The sequence below is a fragment of the Mirounga leonina genome, unplaced genomic scaffold (genome assembly GCF_011800145.1).
Source record: "Mirounga leonina isolate KUSES-001 unplaced genomic scaffold, KU_Mleo_1.0 Mir_99, whole genome shotgun sequence".
Taxonomy (NCBI): domain Eukaryota; kingdom Metazoa; phylum Chordata; class Mammalia; order Carnivora; family Phocidae; genus Mirounga; species Mirounga leonina.
The window spans coordinates 7,188,402-7,206,922 of NW_023270971.1; the positions used below are offsets into that span (position 1 = coordinate 7,188,402).

An 18,521-nucleotide genomic window follows, 5' to 3' on the forward strand; every position below is an offset into this window, starting at 1 on the left:
TTTAGCTTTTTTACTTGGTAATCTGGGATCCTCTTTAAGGGTACTACATGTATCACATTAATTTTAGTATCCACATTCACACAGTTTTTATTTTAGAGATGTAGCATACTTTAATCCCTACTGATGAATTTTTGTTGGTTGCTTCATTTGCTCTTACAAACAGTCCTGTGTTATACAGAACTATAAATATATTTATGTGGACTTGTTAGAATATTTTTTTTTTTAAGTTTTTTTTTTATTAGCGAACGAGAGCCTGCGTGTGCATGCAGGGGCAGGGGGAGAGAGAGTCCTAAGCAGACTCCGTGCTGAGTGTGGAACTGGGCTCGATTTCATGACCCTGACATCACGAACTGAGCTGGAACCAAGAGTTGGGACGTTTACTGACTGCGCCACCACAGGCACTCCTAGAGTATCTCGTAGAGATTCTAAAATGTGTATTTGCTGGACCAGACTCTTTTCCTCTATACTTGGACCAGCTTGCATATTGGATATTACATGCTTATTGGGTGCAAAATTTATAAATTTGTTTTGAGTCCTTGCTCTGAAAATGGAAAATACCTTGTATATTTTTTTTTAAGGCTTTACAATTTTCCAAACAGTTTCACCTGTTTCCTATTGATCTTTACAAAAACCTTTTTAGTAAGGCATTGTTAGGATAACTTTATTTTTGCAGATAAAGATGGTAAGGGGTTAAAAATTTGCTGGTGTTGGCATGACTATTAAGTGATTGAACAGGTTTTCTTTTTTTAAAGATTTTATTTATTTGAGGGAGAGAGAATGAGAGAGAGAGAGACACATGTTGAGCAGGGAGCCCGATGCGGGACTCGATCCTGGGACTCCAGGATCATGACCTGAGCTGAGGGCAGTCGCTTAACCGACTGAGCCACCCAGGTGCCTGAAGGGGTTTTCAGCCCTCTTCCTTTTTTCTTATTATTTTTGTTTTTTATGTCAAAATTTGATTCTATGCCCTCAGAGGTTAGATAAGTTTGGAATTTGAAAAGGAGCAGGAGTTGAAAGATAACTAAATTAATATGTTTCTTGTCAATACTGATATTTTTTCACATTTTATCTCTGAAGTGCAGCTTAGATATACAGGCATATCTCATTTTGTTTTGCTTTAGGATGCTTTGCAGATATTTTTTTGCAAATTATAGGTTTGTGGCAATCTTAACACGGAGCAAGTTTATTGGTGCCATTTTTCCAACAGTATTTGCTCACTTTGTCTCTGTCACATTTTGATAATTCTCAAAATATTTCAAACTTTTCCATTACTATATTTGTTAATGGTAATCTATGATCAGTGATCTTTGTTATTGTTATAGTTATATCGGGTCTCATGCCCATCCATATAAGACCGTGAACTTAATGTTCAATAAATGTTTTGCGTTTTCTGACTCCTTCACCAATGGCTGTACCCCATCTCCCTATTCCCTGAGACACAACAATAGTGAAATTAGGCCAGTTATTTAACCTTATAATGGCTTTTACCTGTTAAGTGAAAGGAGGAGTCCCATGTCTCTTCTTCACATCAAAAGCTAGAAGTAAGCTTAATGAGGAGGGAATGTTGAAAGCTGGAATGGACCAAAAGCTAGGCCTCTTGGGCCAGTTAGCTAAGTTCTGAGCGCAAAGGAAAAGTTTTTGAAATTAAAAGTGCTACTCGAATGAACACACGAGTTATAAGAAAGCAGAGCAGCTTTATTGTGGATATGGAGAAAGTTTGAGTAGTTTGAGGATTGAACAAGCCACAACATTCCATTAAGCCAAAGCCTAACCCAGAGCAAGGCCCTCACTCTTCAGTTCTTTGAAGGCTGACAGATGTGAAGCAGCTGCGGCAGTAGAGTTTGAAGCTAGCAGACGTTGGTTCATGAGGTTTTAAGGGAAGAAGCTGTCTCCGTAAAATAAAAGTGCAGGGTGAATCAGCAGGTGTTGATGTGGAAGCTGCAGCAAGTTCTTGAGAAGAATTAGCTAAGATAATTAATGAAGGTGGCTACACTACATAATAGATTTTCACTGTAGATGAAACTGCCTGATATTATTAGAAGCGATTCATGGGACGATGTCAAAACTATCAAGGTGAACAGGAGTTAAGAAGTTGATTCTAGCCCCCATGGATGATTTTGAGGGGTTTAAAACTTCAGTGGGGGAAGTAACTGCAGATGAGGTAGGAATAGCAAGAGATCTAGAATGAGAAGTGGAGAAGTGCTGCAATCTTACGATAAGACTTTAACAGATGAGGAATTGCTTATGGATGAGCAAAGAAAGTGGTTTCTTGAAATGGAATCTACTGGTGAAGACGCTGTGGAGATCGTTGAAATGACAACATGATAGGATATTACATAGACTGAGTTGTTAAAGCAGTGTCAGGGTTAACTGAGAGGATTAACTCCCAGTTTTGAAAGAAGTTCTGTGGGTAAAATGCTGTAAACAGCATTATATGCTATAGCAAAATTGTTAGTGAAAAGATGAGTCAGTTGATGGGGGAAAACTTCATTGTTGTCTTTAAGAAATTGGCACAGCCACCCCAGCCTTCTGCATCCACCACCTTGATCAGTCAGCAGCCATCCACATTGAGGTAAGACCCTCCACTAGCAAAAAGATAGGACTCACTGAAAGCTCAGGTGATGGTTAGCATTGTTTAGCAATAAAGTGTTTTTTAAATTAAGGTAGGCACACTTTATAGAAGTACTATTGCACACTTAATAGACTAAAGTATAGACATAACTTTTATATGCACTGGAAAACCAAAAAATCTCCTTGACTGTTTATTGCAATATTCTCTTTATTGTGCTGGTCTGGTACCAAACCTGAAATGTCTCTGAGGTATGCCTGTAATGAAAAGTGGATTAGCCAGGAGTGAACTGATTCACTGGCTGACATGCAGCCTTTTAATAACTTTAAAATTTGCAGGGTACACTTTCGGGGGTGCAGGCAGAATCAGAATGTCGAATGACGTGTATGGGTTCATTTGTGAAAAGTTGTATACCGGTAGTATAGTTATCAAGAAATTCTAATAGCAGTCATCTCTGCATTGGGGTACTTTGTGCCTGTATCAGCTTTTCCTGATCCAGTATTAAAATGAAAACAAAACAATTGAGGATATAGATGAATTAAAGCTATGGGGAATTAAAATTTGAAGCTCTTAATGCATCAGCAGAAATTATTAAAAGTTACTCTTAAACTTCACCTGCTTGAGTTACTGAGTTTTATTTTAAGTAGGTTCTGTGCCCAGCATGGAGCCCCACGTGGGGCTTGAACTTTCAGGACCCTGAGATCAAGACCTCAGCTGAGATCAAGAGTCGGACTTAAATAACTAAGCCACCGAGGTGCCCCAGTTACTGGGTTTTTAGTGGAAACCCTTCATATGCATTCTCAGATATATAGAAGGATTGGACTCTCCAAGCCTGTGGGAGGGTACAGATGTCCTTATCTGTATCAAAAATGCCTGTTTTTTCTAGAGTGAAAACAGGAACTTCTGTTTCATTCTAAGTAGCCTTCCTGACATGAACTACAGGATTTTTCCCAACACAGTCATCCTGCTCTGAAATCTGGAGCTTACTTATGTCTTGTAAACTAAAGTGTTCTGCCTAATTGACCAAATCTATTTCCATTCAGCAAATATTGAGTGACATGAAGGGGGTAGATCTATGATGGCATACAGAAATGAAAAAGCAAACCCATTCTTGCTTCTAGGAGTCTGTCAGTGAGGCACGTGGGTACCAAACATGAAAAAGCAAGTATCTAGTCTTAGGCTACTTGAAACTGACAAGTAAATTATCTCTCTGTTTTTCAGATTTTATGGAAAGAACTCTTCTTATGTCCATGGGGGGTTGGATTCAAATGGAAAGCCAGCAGATGCGGTCTATGGACAGAAAGTAAGCATCTCAAGTTTTCTGTAGGTTGTTAGGCAGTTAGAAAATAACCCATACAATTGAGGCAGATACATATTTGGTAGATTTACTGATATTTAAAGATCAAATTTTTTAATTTCTTTTTTAGAAATTTTGGTATTCATAACGATTTGGTAAATATGATAGCCATTGAAAAGCTTAAGGTTTTTTTGTTCAGGATGTAATTTGTTTTAGCATGGGTATCATTCATTTACTGTAAACATTTTTTAGGTCTGTCAATTCAGGACAATTTTAAAAAGTTCAGGGTGGTCATTGGGAATAAACTGTTCTAAGGCAAATTAGAGTAGGGGCTGTGTAGTTTGTGATTTAAACATGGAGATTATCTCTACTTGTGTTGTATTAGGAAGTTCTTTGTTGTTGGAGATTTTGTAAATTTTACGTCATTAACTCTTGCCTTGATTCCTTAGGAGATCCATAGGAAAGTGATGTCACAAAACTTTACCAATTGTCACACTAAGATTCGCCATGTTGATGCTCATGCCACTCTGAATGATGGTGTAGTGGTCCAGGTGATGGGGTTGCTCTCTAATAACAACCAGGCTTTGAGGAGATTCATGCAGACATTTGTCCTTGCTCCTGAGGTATGAAAAAAGAAACAATGAAAGGTTATGCATATCTTTTTAGAAACTATTCATTTTGAAATTTCAAACTTAAAAGTTGTAATAATAATAATGCCAACACTTGCCTATATGTTTGTAATTCTTTTTGTGTTTACCTGTCATTTTAATTCAAAACCATTTGAAAATATGTTGGAGACAATCATGCCTAGTCATCCTTAGATACTTTTCCTAAGTGTAAGGAATACTCTTTCATAACCACAGTACAATTATCAAATTTAGGAAGTATTGATGTTAATATAGTTAGCAATCTGTAGCCCATATTTAAATTTTGGTGATTGTCCCAATAATAATCCTTTATGGTATTTTTTCTTTTCCTGGTCCAAGATTCAATCCAGGATTACACATAATATAATATAGCTGTCCTGTCTCCTCAGTCTCCTTAAACGTGCAATAATTCTTTAATTTTTTGTTTTTCACAATATTGACATTTTTGAGGAGCACAAAGTACTTTGTAGAATACCTCAGTTTGAATTGTCTGATATTTCTTTATGATTGGATTTAGGTTATATTAGGAAGGCACTAGATGTCATTTAGTCCTATCAGTGATGTTAACAATTGATTACTTAAGGTGATGGTCACCATGTTTTGCTGCTGTGAAGTTAGCATTTTCATTTTTCTTATTAGTAAATTGTGGTGGTTATCCTTGAGACTATGCAAATATCTTGTTCTTCATCAAACTTTTGTGTGCTAGTTTTAGCATCGTTCTTGCTGGAGTCAGCTGCTACTCTAATGGTTATAGATGGTGATTATCTATTTCTATCATTTGGTATTCATTAGTTGGCATTTTACAGTAAAGCACTCTGCCTTCTGTCTGCTGTTATTTGTGGAGTGTTTGTTTATTTAATGGATTTAACCCACTAATTAACTTAATGTCTAAAATGTCCCAGATCTATTAAGTCTGAGCTCCTTCAGGCTGGCTTCTGTTGTTTGTTTTTGGCGAGGGGAGCACTTTATAACTTTTGTGGAACAAGATGTTTCAGGCTCATCTTGGACTTTCCCTGCTCTAGCCCCAGCCCCCGTTCTGGTATCTGCTGTTTCTTCAAGGAGCCCTGGTTCTTTTTAGTTACCATGCTCGTCATGAGAGGGCCACAGGTTTATGTTGAATAATTATTATTTATTTATTTTTTTAAAAGATTTTATTTATTTTTTGACAGAGAGAGACACAGCGAGAGAGGGAACACAAGCAGGGGGAGTGGGAGAGGGAGAAGCAGGCTTCCCGCAGAGCAGGGAGCCCGATGCGGGGCTCGATCCCAGGACCCTGGGATCATGACCCGAGCCGAAGGCAGACGCTTAACGACTGAGCCACCCAGGCACCCCTATGTTGAATAATTATATTTGTACTGTCTTTCTGACTGGTGCAGACTGAACAGAGTCAGGACGCCTATCTGCATAAGCATGTGGATGGAAGTGGCTCAGTAGCGATTAGATGTTTTCTTTAGCATTACCCCTAAGATAATTTTCTGTCCAGAATGATGAATCTAAAACCCCTATCCTTTTACTGTTAGAAAAATTACAGGTTTCATTTTAGTTATGAGTTTTAGAGGATGGCTTAGATTATCTGTAGTATAAAACTTGATGGAGTTCTAACTATACAAAGAATCATGTAGGATATGATTACCAGTTATTTCCAGTTTGCTTAAAGTTCCTTTTCCCATTAAAGAGGAAGAATCTAACATTACCTTAGTATGATACATTTTTACATGAACTGTCTCAAAGCAGATACTAATACTCAAAGCTGTGAGGTGGTATTTTTTTTTTTTTTAAATAGATGAGACAGTATTAGTAACTGAATAACTAGTTAATAACATAGTTGGATTTATATTCTGGTGTGTTTTCTACCTAGTGTGGGCAAACGTTTTCAGCTCTACCACCGTTGAGTGCTTATATCAATATTGTTGGACACAGATTAAGGGAATTTTAAATACCCACTGCAGTTGGTATTACGTTTTTATTGTTCAAAAAATGATTTGAGGTGTGTGGCATCTTACATACTTAGAGCTTTACCAGTGTTTGGGTGTCCATCTGCTGGTATTTTAAGGAAGCAATATATTTGAGTGTAGTTTTTAATGGCTATAATGTAGAGCAGGGTTTTTCATCCTTGGTGTTATTAACATTTTGGGCTGAATAATTTTTTTGTGGCTAGCTGTTCTGTGCATTGTGGGATGTTTAGCAGCATCCCTGCCCTTTTCTCAGTAGTTTCAGTTGCACTCCCCCATGTGAAAACTGAAATCTCTCCAGACACTGCCAGATGTCTTCTGGTGGTGCAGTATTTTCCTTAGTTGAGAACCACTGGTGTAGGGTGACTTGGCTTTTTCAAAGTCTGCTGAATAAATGAAAAGTTTTTGTTGGCATTGCAGGGCTCTGTTGCAAATAAGTTCTACGTTCACAATGATATCTTCAGATACCAAGATGAGGTCTTTGGTGGCTTTGTCACTGAGCCTCAGGAGGGTAAGTTACTTGTCTAAATTTTTTTTTGATGGCATCAGGTTGACTTGAAGACAGTATGGGTTTCTTGAAAAAAAATTTTTTTAAGATGTTATTTATTTATTTGACAGGGAGAGACACAGTGAGAGAGGGAACACAAGCAGGGGGAGTGGGAGAGGGAGAAGCAGGCTTCCTGCCGAGCAGGGAGCCCCATGTGGGGCTCGATCCCAGGACCCTGGGACCATGACCTGAGCCGAAGGCAGATGCTCAACGACTGAGCCACCCAGGCGCCCCATTGAATGTTTTTATTATACTCTGTATTCTTCATTAATAACTTCTAATTGTCAAGACGGAGGAAGGGTCTGCGTTTTTAACCTACATGGAGCTAATAGGTTAGCCTATTTCATGGAAGACCTGAAACTCCTAAGTCAGTAGTAGGTATACTCACTGCAACAGTGTTAAGCATTTTTGCCACAATTTCCACGGGACACCATGAAGTCCAGATGATACCTGCATTGGAGTAGGGTGCATTTTAGGAGTGGAACCCTAAGTTTAAGGAATCAAAATCTTTTATAATGGGCAGTAAACATACCTGCCCTTTGCTCTAGAGGGAGACACTGTTTTTCTGAGGCTGTTTGCTGTATAAATGTTCTTAAAAGATAGTTTGAAACAAAGGGTAGCCATTGCCTTAGTTGTAAGATGTGCAGATACGTGAGAAACCCATGACGAATTGCCTCTAAACACTAATAATAATCAGTTTATTAGTGTTTTCTGTATGGCTGAAATGATTCTAAATGCTTTATATTTATTGTGTAATACAACAGGTTTATAGATAAGTACTTTAAGTACTATTCTTATTTAATGGATTAGGGCACTGAGATGCAGAGAAGTAATTCACCTGATACTGTATATCTAGTTAGGTGGTAGAGCCTGCATTGGATTATGGACAGTATGACCTCAGACTCCCATGTTCTCAGCCCAAACACTAGAATTAAGCCTTAATTCTGTCCTTAAAGCCTTTGCCATGATATTACCAATTTGCTGTGCTTTATCTATATATATATGTGTGTGTGCTTATTTCATTACTTCTTTTTTTTTTTAGTTTCGTGTGTAAGATACAGTGATTCCATACTTCCATACAACACAAGTACACCTTTTAATCCCCAACACGTATTTAACCCATTCCTCCATCCACCTCATTACTTTGTTGAGCATGGTGAGCATTGTGAAAGTGAATATAAAGCTGACCTTTGAACAACATGGGGGTTAGGGGCACTGCCACTTCCCCACCCCCCCCGAAAATCCCCATTTAACTTTTGACTCTACAAAAACTTAACTACTAATAGTCTCCTGTTGACTGGAAACTTTACTGATAACATAAACGGTCAATTAACACATATTTTGTATGTTGTATGTATTATGTATTAAGGTAAGCCAGAGAAAAGGAAATACCATTAAAACTCTAAGGAAGAGAAAATACATTTACGGTACTGTACTGTATTTATCAAGAAAAATCTGCGTATAAGTGGACCTGCACAGTTCAAACCCTCTTGTTCAAGGGTCATGTGTATTTGAGAATTAAATAAGCACGAATTACTTGAAATTTGTTTTTTTATATAGAATCTGAGGAAGAGGTAGAGGAACCTGAAGAAAGACAGCAGACACCTGAGGTGGTACCTGATGATTCTGGAACTTTCTATGATCAGACTGTCAGGTAAGAAAAGCTTTGTTCATCTGTCCAGAGCTGCATGAGAATTTAGGTTGTCTCGTCTTTCCCTTTGTTGGAGGGCAGTCATACTCTCTCAGAATTATTTCAGAATATAACAGTAATTTCCTAGAAGAAAGGTTTTGCTTTTGATATCACTGAGCTAAGAAAAATAACTTGCTTGGCAATAAGTGAAAAATAGATTTTGGGATCTCTTATCAAGTATTTAATATATCAAGGCATTGCATTAAGTGCTTTGGGGGGAAATAAATATGTTCAAGGACTTATTTAAAGATCAGGCATAAATTGGTAGAAATTCAGACATGAATTAAATAGCAGTTAATTTCAATAAGTAACTCAGACAACAAATGTGTGACTGTCTTAAGCTGTGTTTTTTCCTCTGCATCCAGAACAAAAATGTTTGATAGGAATAGAAATGAATATTTACTTGTTGCCATGTGATATGAAACCGTTGGTGTTAGTATTTAATGCTTAAAGGATATTTTCATGTATTTATTTCTCAAGGTGTGGTGATGGACTAACCACATTTACTCATCTGGGTTGCTGGTTGAAAATCTATTGTCCCATCACAGACATGCCAAATTAGAATTTCAGGGGGGAAAACTGCAACATTAACAAACACTCCTTGTGATTTATGTGGAAGTTTTAAGAGCTAGTATTCTAAATCATAAATAATGTCTTTTTTTCTCTAAAATTGTGATTTATTATGAGAGGCTTTTTTGATGGTAAAAATTGCATAATATAAAATTTACCTTCTTAACCATTTTTAAGTGCATTGTGTAGTAATGATTAATTATATGCACATAGTTATGCAACCAGATCTCTAGAACTTCTCATCTCTCAAAACTAAAACTATATCCATTAAAAAACTCTTTTTCCCCTTACGCACAGCGTCTTTTGTTATGTGTGGTAGGTAAATGGGTGAGAGTTTTGGGATTATAACAAACCATGATTTGATTCATTTTCATCTATTTTGATGTATTTGCTTATCAGAATTTAGCAAATCTGCAGTTAAGATTTGCTCATTGAGTGCTCTTCTAAAAAACTGTCTTTTTTTAATATTCAGATAATGGAATTCCTAGATTTTTTTTGGAGAGCTATTTTCTGGTTCAGGTTTCTATAGTTAATAAATACTTGGGACTTTCTTGCTAAATCAGTAGAGTCAGAATGATATTTCTCTAATTTTCCTGTGAAAGCAATGACTTAGAAGAACATTTAGAGGAACCTGTTGCTGAACCGGAGCCAGATCCTGAACCAGAACCAGAGCAAGAACCTGTATCTGAAATCCAAGAGGAAAAGTCTGAGCCAGTATTGGAAGAAACTGCTCCTGAGGATGCTCAGAAGAGTTCTTCCCCAGCACCTACGGACATAGCTCAGACAGTACAGGAAGACTTGAGGGTATGCAATATGTCTTTCTTCTTACTCTATTTCTGGTTGATTTTTAAAAATCTCTCTTCTCCTTTATTATTGTTACATTGATTTTTGTAGGTACATTTTTTGGTTCAGGGAAATTTCTTACATATTGAGCCATCCCTCAGATAAGTAAGATAGATGCATATTGTTTTATAAAAGTAACTTTCCTCCTCTCCCAAGGAAACTTGAATACTTTTTATTAGACCAGAAATTTCAGGTGTTACTTTATCACCATATTAATAACCCCTCATTTTTTAAATATTTTGTTTCAAATTATGACATGCTTGTTAGAACCAATAAGAGAGAATGTATCTTTCTGAAAAACATCATGGCACAATAGACTTACTCCTGCTTTTTTTCTGAAATCTAATTGAGGATAACTTTACAGTAGAAGTAGAAACAAACTATGAAATATAGCTACTTTTTTATTTAGAATACTTGATTTCAAAAGTTTGAAGCTTTTCAGTTAGTCCTGAGTCTCATCAGGGTGATGTTAACTGAAATCATAGAACCTTTACATTTGTGAAGGAATATGTTTTAATGCTTTATTTATGGGGTCAGGGTTCTTATGTCATTTATCTAATTGTTAATTCAGGTGCTTCTGGGCGAGGCATTGTTCTAGGTATGGGAACTATTGGTTAAACCGATAGTGTTCTTGGTCTCTCTCTGGCAGTAATGAGGTGAATAGGAAAGAGAAATGTGCAATGACTTCAGCTTGCCAGTAGAAAAGTAGGTTGGCTGGATTGGGAAGGAATAACTAATTAGGTGGCTATTGTAGTAGTCCTGGAGATAAATACTGATAACCTGGGATGAAGGTTGTGGCAGTGAAGATAACGAGGTAAATAGCAAGATTTGGTAAGTTTGATATGGATTAAAAAGGTGTTCAAGGTAATTCTAAAGTTTGTCATTGAATTGATGTTTGTGCCATCAGTTGGAATCATAGGAAGAGCTGGTTTTGGAGGAATTTTCTTTGATTCACAAACTTGAAATTGAGTGAAACGAGCTTCTTAGGACTAAACTTTCAATATTTTGCTGTACTTGATGACTAGTTCTAGGGAATTTTAGTACTAAATTTTGTAAGTAGGGGGAGAAAAGGAATCTCGAGATACTTACAAAGTAACTCCATTCTACCTGTGAAAATGTGATTCATATGTATAAGAAATGAAGAACTAATAGCTTTTATATTGTTTTGATATGGGTAATCAATTAATGTTGTTCCCTTAGACATTTTCTTGGGCATCTGTGACCAGTAAGAACCTTCCACCCAGTGGAGCTGTTCCAGTTACTGGGATACCACCTCATGTTGTTAAAGTACCAGCTTCACAGGTGAGTTTCTAAGCTTGTATATTAGGCCCATTTGCTTGTATTTCATGTAATTTGGTTTCACATAGGTTTAGAGAATGTGGGAGCTGGTACAAAGAGTAGAGAAGAGATGGTTTTTAATAATTTCCTTTGTGAGAGAATTGTCATTTTCTCTTTTATTTATTTGAGAGAGAGCATGAGCGTGCACTTGTGCGCGAGGGGAGGAACAGGGACAAGCCCACTCTGCACTGACTGCAGAGCCCCACATCGGGCTCAATCCCAGGACCCTAAGATCATGACCTGAACTGAAACCAAGAGTCGGATGCTCAGCCGACAGCCACCCAGGCACCCCTGTCATTTTCTCTTTTAAACCTTATTGTTAGCTAAGAAACTTTACAAGAAAAAAGGTCAGCTTGCTTTGTTTTTACACAGACGTTGACTTATAAATTTTTCAGCCTCGTCCGGAGTCTAAGCCTGAGTCTCAGATTCCACCGCAGAGGCCTCAGAGAGATCAAAGAGTGCGAGAGCAACGAATAAGTATTCCTCCCCAGAGGGGACCTAGACCAAGTAAGAGCTCAGAAGGGTGACTTGTCTAGTTTGGGGGAATTTGAGGTGAGAGCTTGTGTCTTAGGGGTGGTTGATATTTTCTACTTTAAAAAATTCTGGAGCTGGGGGAATTACCTGGGTTTAGGGGTGGAGAAAAAAATTATTGAATGAAATAGTCACTGAAAAATGTCTTTCTCTGTCTTTCATTGCTATTTTTGTTTAAGTCCGTGAGGCTGGTGAGCAAGGTGATGTTGAACCCCGAAGAATTGTGAGACACCCTGATAGTCACCAACTTTTCATTGGCAATCTGCCACACGAAGTGGACAAATCGGAGCTTAAAGATTTTTTTCAAAGTAGGTTGAGTTTTATGTATTTTTAATTTTTACATTTTTTTTTTTTTTTTTTTTAAAGATTTAAGAGCGAGAACAAGAGGGGGGGATTGTGAGAAAGATTGGGGGCGGGCAGAGGGAAAAGCAGATTCCCTGCAGAGGAGGAAGCCCAATGCGGGACTTGATCCCAGGACCCTGGGATCATGACCGGAGCCGAAGGCAGATGCTTAACTGACTGAGCCACCCAGGTACCCAAGTAGGTTGAGTTTTAAACACTAGATTCATCCGCAGTGTTGTCCAATAGAAACAGATGGGCCACATACATAATTTTAAGTTTTCTAGTGGCCACATTTTTTTTTTTTAAAGATTTTATTTATTTCTTTGAGAGAGAGAATGAGAGTGGGGAGCGGCAGAGGGAGAAGCAGACTCCCCGCCGAGCAGGGAGCCCGATGCGGGACTTGATCCAGGGACTCCAGTATCATGACCTGAGCCGAAGGCAGTCGCTTAACCAACTGAGCCACCCAGGCGCCCCACATTTTATTTTTTTTAGCGGTCACATTTTAAAAAGTTAAAAAGAAATCTGAATTTAATTTTAATATTTTATTTAACCCAATGTATCTAAAACATCATTTCAGCATGTAAAAATGAGAGAGATTTTATGTTTTTCTGTACTAAAAGTTTTTGAAGTCCAGTGTGTATTACACTTAATGGCACTTCTTGTTTCGGAATTGCCACACTTCAAGTGGTCTGTATCCACAGGTGACTAGTGGCTATCAGTGGATAGTGTGTATGTAATATTTAAAGGGAATGTTCTAATCAGTTATTTGAGAGTCTGCGTTTCGCTTGCAGGTTATGGGAATGTGGTGGAGCTACGCATTAACAGTGGCGGGAAATTACCCAATTTTGGTTTTGTTGTGTTTGATGATTCTGAGCCTGTTCAGAAGGTCCTTAGCAACCGGGTAAGCAGTTTTTCATCTTGATTTGTTTTTGTTTTTTTTTTAAACAAGAGTATCTTGGATCTTTGAATGTATTCATCCTTAAAACTATGTCTTCTAAGTAAAGTACAGTTGATTCCAACATGTTTGGGTAATATATTCCATGGTGATTGGCCATTACTGTTAAAAGACTTGCCTGGGAGTTTAACAAAACTTATGTCTAAATATCTTAATTTTGGAGCCATTGAATGTGAAGAGATGAAATAACTATTAGTTACCAATGCACTGAAATTTATGCAGATTTCTTTCCTTGCGGGGGGGTGGTTCTGGTTTAGGAGATGAACTACAGTGTTAACTTTTAGCTGAGATAACTTAAAAGTCAATTTTCCCTGGGCAGTTTTGATATATGGCTATTATCTGGGTCTAACTGTGAGGAGCTTCTCCTTTTATTCTATAAGTTGTCTAGGTTTGGAGTCACCCTGCCTGGAACCACTTTTATTAACAGATCGCTTCTTAACAGTACTTTTTAATCATAAGAGGGATTTTGTAGAATTGGAATCTTATTACTTTGTATTTCTTAAGGAACCCTTCCCTTCTCCTACATCTTTCATTAGCCAAAAAAAAAAAAAAAAAAAATCACTTTTTAGTAGTAACAGTAGAGAAAAACAAAAGTGTAAATATTTATTTACTGAGATGGGTGTGGGAGTTTAAAAATCCCACTTTTTAAAAAAAATTGAGGTGAAATTCACATAACATAAAGTTAACCATTTTAAGGTGTAAAATTTAGTGGCTTTTAATACATGTTGTGCAACCATCACCTGTCTTGCTACAAAACATTTTTATCAAAAGTAAACCATTTATCCATTAAGCAGTCCTTTCCCATATCTTCTCTCCCCAGCCCTTGGCAACAACTAATCTTTCAGTCTCTGCAGATTAAAACTATGTATTTTATTAACCATGAAATAGAAATGTTGTAGATCTTTTTTTTTTTTTTTTTAAGATTTTATTTATTTACTTGAGAGAGAGAGAATGAGAGAGAGAGAACACATGAGAGGGGATAGGGTCAGAGGACGAAGCAGACTCCCCGCCGAGCAGGGAGCCCGATGCGGGACTCGATCCCAGGACTCCAGGATCATGACCTGAGCCGAAGGCAGTCGCTTAACCAACTGAGCCACCCAGGCGCCCTAAATGTTGTAGATCATTATTTCCCAGAGGTTCTGTAGAATCTCTGATGTTCTTCACAGTGTTGATGGCTATACTGTAAAACTTAATGTTGTGGTTTTAACATTATATGAGCTTTAATCTGCAAATGTGTATTTAATCTTTCAAACTATTTGACCACTTTTTATGAAGCATCGCCTGCAAAACACTTAGAAATGAGGAGAGAACAGTGGCTTACCTTAGCATAGCCACAGAATACTGAACCTAGAAATGTCGCATAGGCTTTGTGCATAAATCCATCATTCAGCATGCAAAAAAGATCCAGTAGCCAGCCTTTTTGGTGCAGGCTTGAATTGATCCTTAGAGGGTCTGATATTCCCAGTGGGCCAAAAGAGGTCAGACCTGATAACTGGCTTCTTAATTGTCCAAGTAAGGAGTTTGTTTCATTTAATGCACCTGGATAAGCTGTGGCATCTTTATGCTTAAGAATATTTTGAAATAAAATTTCCTCAGAAAGGAGCTATATGTTTGGTACATTTTTCTCATTCAAATTACTTTTACCCTTGTGATAACTCCTCAGAGATGTCTTCAGTTACTACCTTTTAAAACATGCCCAGCCCCAACCTCTCTCCTTATCTTTCAGACTTTAATATGGTGGTGTTTTTTTCATTGTATGTAGAATATTGCCTGGAACAGGTCTTCAGATTAATGTGTTTGAAAAGGTTTATATAGTGTGAATATTAAAATGTTGAACAGATTTTTAATATTTTAGTGTTAATGTACTTATGAATGTACAAATACAAATATGCATTTAATCAGAATTTTATTTTTTGTTTTTTTTTAAAGATTTTATTTATTTGAGAGAGTGAGCGGGAGTGGGAGAGAGGAGAGTGCAGGGGGAGGGGAGAGGGAGAAGCAGGCTCCCCATTGAGTAGGGAGCCTGATGCAGGGCTCAATCCCAGGACACCAGTATCATGACCTGAGCAGAAGGCAGATGCTTAACTGACTGAGCCACCCAGGCACCCCTAATCAAAATTTTAAATATGTTACAGTTAGAGTTCTAAAGAGACCTTTCTGGGGCGCCTGTGGTTTAAAGTGTATACTTGCCTGTCAGGATGCCTTCATTTGCATTCTGCTTCCATTGTTCATTATGTTGTGACCTGTGGGTTAGTTCCTTAACCTTCTTGGCCCTTAGTTTGCTGGTCTCTCAAGTAGGTGTAATGACAGCCCTCATATGGTTGTGAATGTTAAATGAGATAATAGGTGTGAAGTATACAGAACACTTCTCTCCATAGTAAGCACTGTTAGATATTTACTTTTAAAAAATGTCACTTAGAAAACCAGTGCGTGCCAGTGAGGAGCATAAATTGAATTCATTGTAATCTCGAGTAACCCTTTATTTTCTACTTTAGATCTGTTGGACTAAAAGGCAGGCCCAAGACGTAGGATATATCTTTTTTTCCTTTGCTGAGCTCTGTTATCTTTATTATCTTCAGTATTTTCCAAAATTTTGTTAAGGCAAATAGCATTTTGTTACAATTTTGTTTAGATGGAATTAATGATGTTTTTGAGATGGATATGTACTTTGCATAAATAATGTGCAGCACAGTCTTTCCACATTAGGTGATGATGGAAGATTATTCTAAGCCTTCATATCCATGGGGAAGGTGGCAATTCTTATTTATATTCAATAATGTAATTCTATGGGAAAGTAAGATTTACTCTAAGGAGTACGAGAGTTACTCGTGCTGCTGTGTTGTAAATTGTCTTTTTTTGAACTAGCTTGCATACCTAACTCCTCCCACCTTTGCATGTATTTGTTAATTGGGAGAATTACGTGTTCTGAGTTGGAAATAAAAACTGAACTGAGAACATAGCTGATTTGTAAGCTGCTGGTTCTTCGTAATAGCTTTCTTGATATTTGGTAGTTGGAAGCCCATAAGCACATAAGCACTGTGTAAGTCTGCTTACCTTGATTCCTGCAGCCCATCATGTTCAGAGGTGAGGTCCGTCTGAATGTGGAAGAGAAGAAGACCCGAGCTGCCCGGGAAGGGGACCGTCGAGATAACCGCCTGCGGGGACCTGGAGGCCCTCGAGGTGGGCTGGGTGGTGGAATGAGAGGCCCTCCCCGTGGAGGCATGGTGCAGAAACCAGGATTTGGAGTGGGAAGGGGAATTGCTCCAAGGCAGTGAATTGCTCTTCAGTTGATCTTCACGCAGCAGTACAAATCTCCTAGCTCCTGCAGAATGGTGAATTTCTTACACCAGCGTTTGGTATCCTGGAGTTTGACCCTAGTTTATTATAAACTGCTTAAGTTTGTACAATTTTACTTTTTGTGTTAATTATGTGTGCTCCCTTTCCCGCCCTTCCCTCTCCTCACCTTTTAGTCCTTCACTTCCAATTTTGTGGAATGATATTTTAGGAAAAACAGATTTTTAAAGAAGAGAAAAAGACTGAATTTCCTTGCTTTACTTTTGCATATACAGACTGGATTTTTTTTAACAGCCGTTTCCCCAAAGGAATGTGTCTTGCTTATTACTGACATTTGGTATGTTTCATTCATTGGAATATTTCTTATTTTCTATGTGTTTCAAAAGCCTGTGATAAACACAGGATTTGATAAACATTTTGAAGGCAGGAAAAATCCAAATTGTTTCTTCTTTGAGAGTCATGACTACCTTCTGGTGTGTAGAAATTGCCATTGGAAAAATTGACAGTTTGATTCTTGCTGGTATGGTTAAAATAAAAGGTGTTAGTAGAGTTTTTTTTTTTTTTCTTTTGATATTTGATCACAAAACAATTATAAACCTGTTTTTACCATTTAAATTGTGAGAAAGGTTTTAATGTCTAGAATGCAACTGATCTAGATTTCTTTTGAAGTAGTTTTTTCATGTTTAATTTGTATTTGTAAAAAAAACAAAACCCAAAAACAAAGAAACCCCAAAATCCAAATAACACAAAACCAGAGCAAAACTTTTGTGCCTTCTATTTATCTTTGATTCCAGCCTTGGCAGTTGTTTAAAGAAAAAAAAAAAAAGTCTAGATTTGTTTTATCAGGTGTAGAGTATGTTGGGAATTGAAGAATCCCTCTTTTACCTGGTATGTCTTCTGTTCATTTGTTACGCCTTATTCTTAAAATTGAGTCTCAAACTGGAATGCCTTTAAGGACAGATACACTTCTATGAGAGGTCCTTTGACCTAAGTAGTCCAGCATTTGTATTAAGTTTTATTTCGGTAAATATTCAGAATCCTAATCATAGCCCATAAAAAGGAATATGACTTTAATATTGGACTTTGTGCTTGAGTGTCTGCCCGTTTTTTTTTTTTTTTTCCTTTAAATCATAGCCATATGGTAAATTTTCTATTTTGTTATGGTTCTCTTTTATTGATGGGCATGCAGTGGGTGTTTCTTGGAAATGGCCAATTTTTATTAAAATATTTCTGGAAGAAAATTTAATCTGGCAGTATAGACTAATATTCGTTTTACATAGTATGTTAATTTTTTGAGTGCCGTGTGTGAGATGGCTGAAGGTTTTGTTTACACATTTGTGAAGCAAACCTTTGTGTGATAAGTTGTCATACTAATTGAAGGGCAACGAGGTTGTCAAATTTAACTTATTTATTTTCTTAACAGTGTTCATCATTAGGACTGTTTGAGGATAGTATATGAGTAGGAATAGGAATGTTTGTTTTACTGTTACTGGGAAACTCAAGGATTGCTGAAGGGTGTAGTCTTAAAATGAAGTTCGATATTATTGGTCCTCAGTACCTGAAATATTTGAAAATTGGCAACATCTCCTTCATAAAGATATGTAACTGAGTCGCATGGCTGTTTTTGGGTCAGCTTAAATAACTATTTGGTAACCACTTCATTTGGCCCAGGCCAGCGATAATTGGAAGACATTCAACTTGTACTTTTGTAGCTTATATTAAGCCTGTGGTGGAAATAAAAAAACTTAGCTGGAGTTGTTTTTGAAAAAAAATATTAAGTTGTAGTAACTGTAAGGTCATAAATTATGGATAACCTAGAAATCATTTTTCACAAGTAAATGTTAATCCATACATTTCACTAGGCATTTTTCCTACTCAGTAGTTTAAGGGCACCAGCTGGATGCCGTGATTCTCAACCCGGGCTGTTAATACATCCTAGAGGACAT

General features: G+C 37.3%; 1 protein-coding gene across 4 annotated transcripts in view; it reads left to right on the plus strand.

Moving 5' to 3' along the window:
- Positions 1-18,241, plus strand: part of LOC118006814 (ras GTPase-activating protein-binding protein 1) — a 31,980-nt gene extending 13,739 nt beyond the window's left edge. For 3 of the 4 annotated variants that reach the window (XM_034999616.1, XM_034999617.1, XM_034999618.1), the window contains exons 3-12: positions 3,791-3,872; positions 4,316-4,489; positions 6,886-6,976; positions 8,573-8,666; positions 9,875-10,076; positions 11,316-11,417; positions 11,849-11,960; positions 12,164-12,292; positions 13,118-13,227; positions 16,350-18,241. In XM_034999616.1, the coding sequence (XP_034855507.1) occupies positions 3,791-3,872; positions 4,316-4,489; positions 6,886-6,976; positions 8,573-8,666; positions 9,875-10,076; positions 11,316-11,417; positions 11,849-11,960; positions 12,164-12,292; positions 13,118-13,227; positions 16,350-16,556 (1,303 nt within the window). In that variant the 3' untranslated portion in view covers positions 16,557-18,241. The remainder of the gene's footprint in view (positions 1-3,790; positions 3,873-4,315; positions 4,490-6,885; positions 6,977-8,572; positions 8,667-9,874; positions 10,077-11,315; positions 11,418-11,848; positions 11,961-12,163; positions 12,293-13,117; positions 13,228-16,349) is intronic. The other variant, XM_034999615.1, reaches the window with a different exon arrangement.
- Positions 18,242-18,521: the final 280 nt, after the last annotated feature.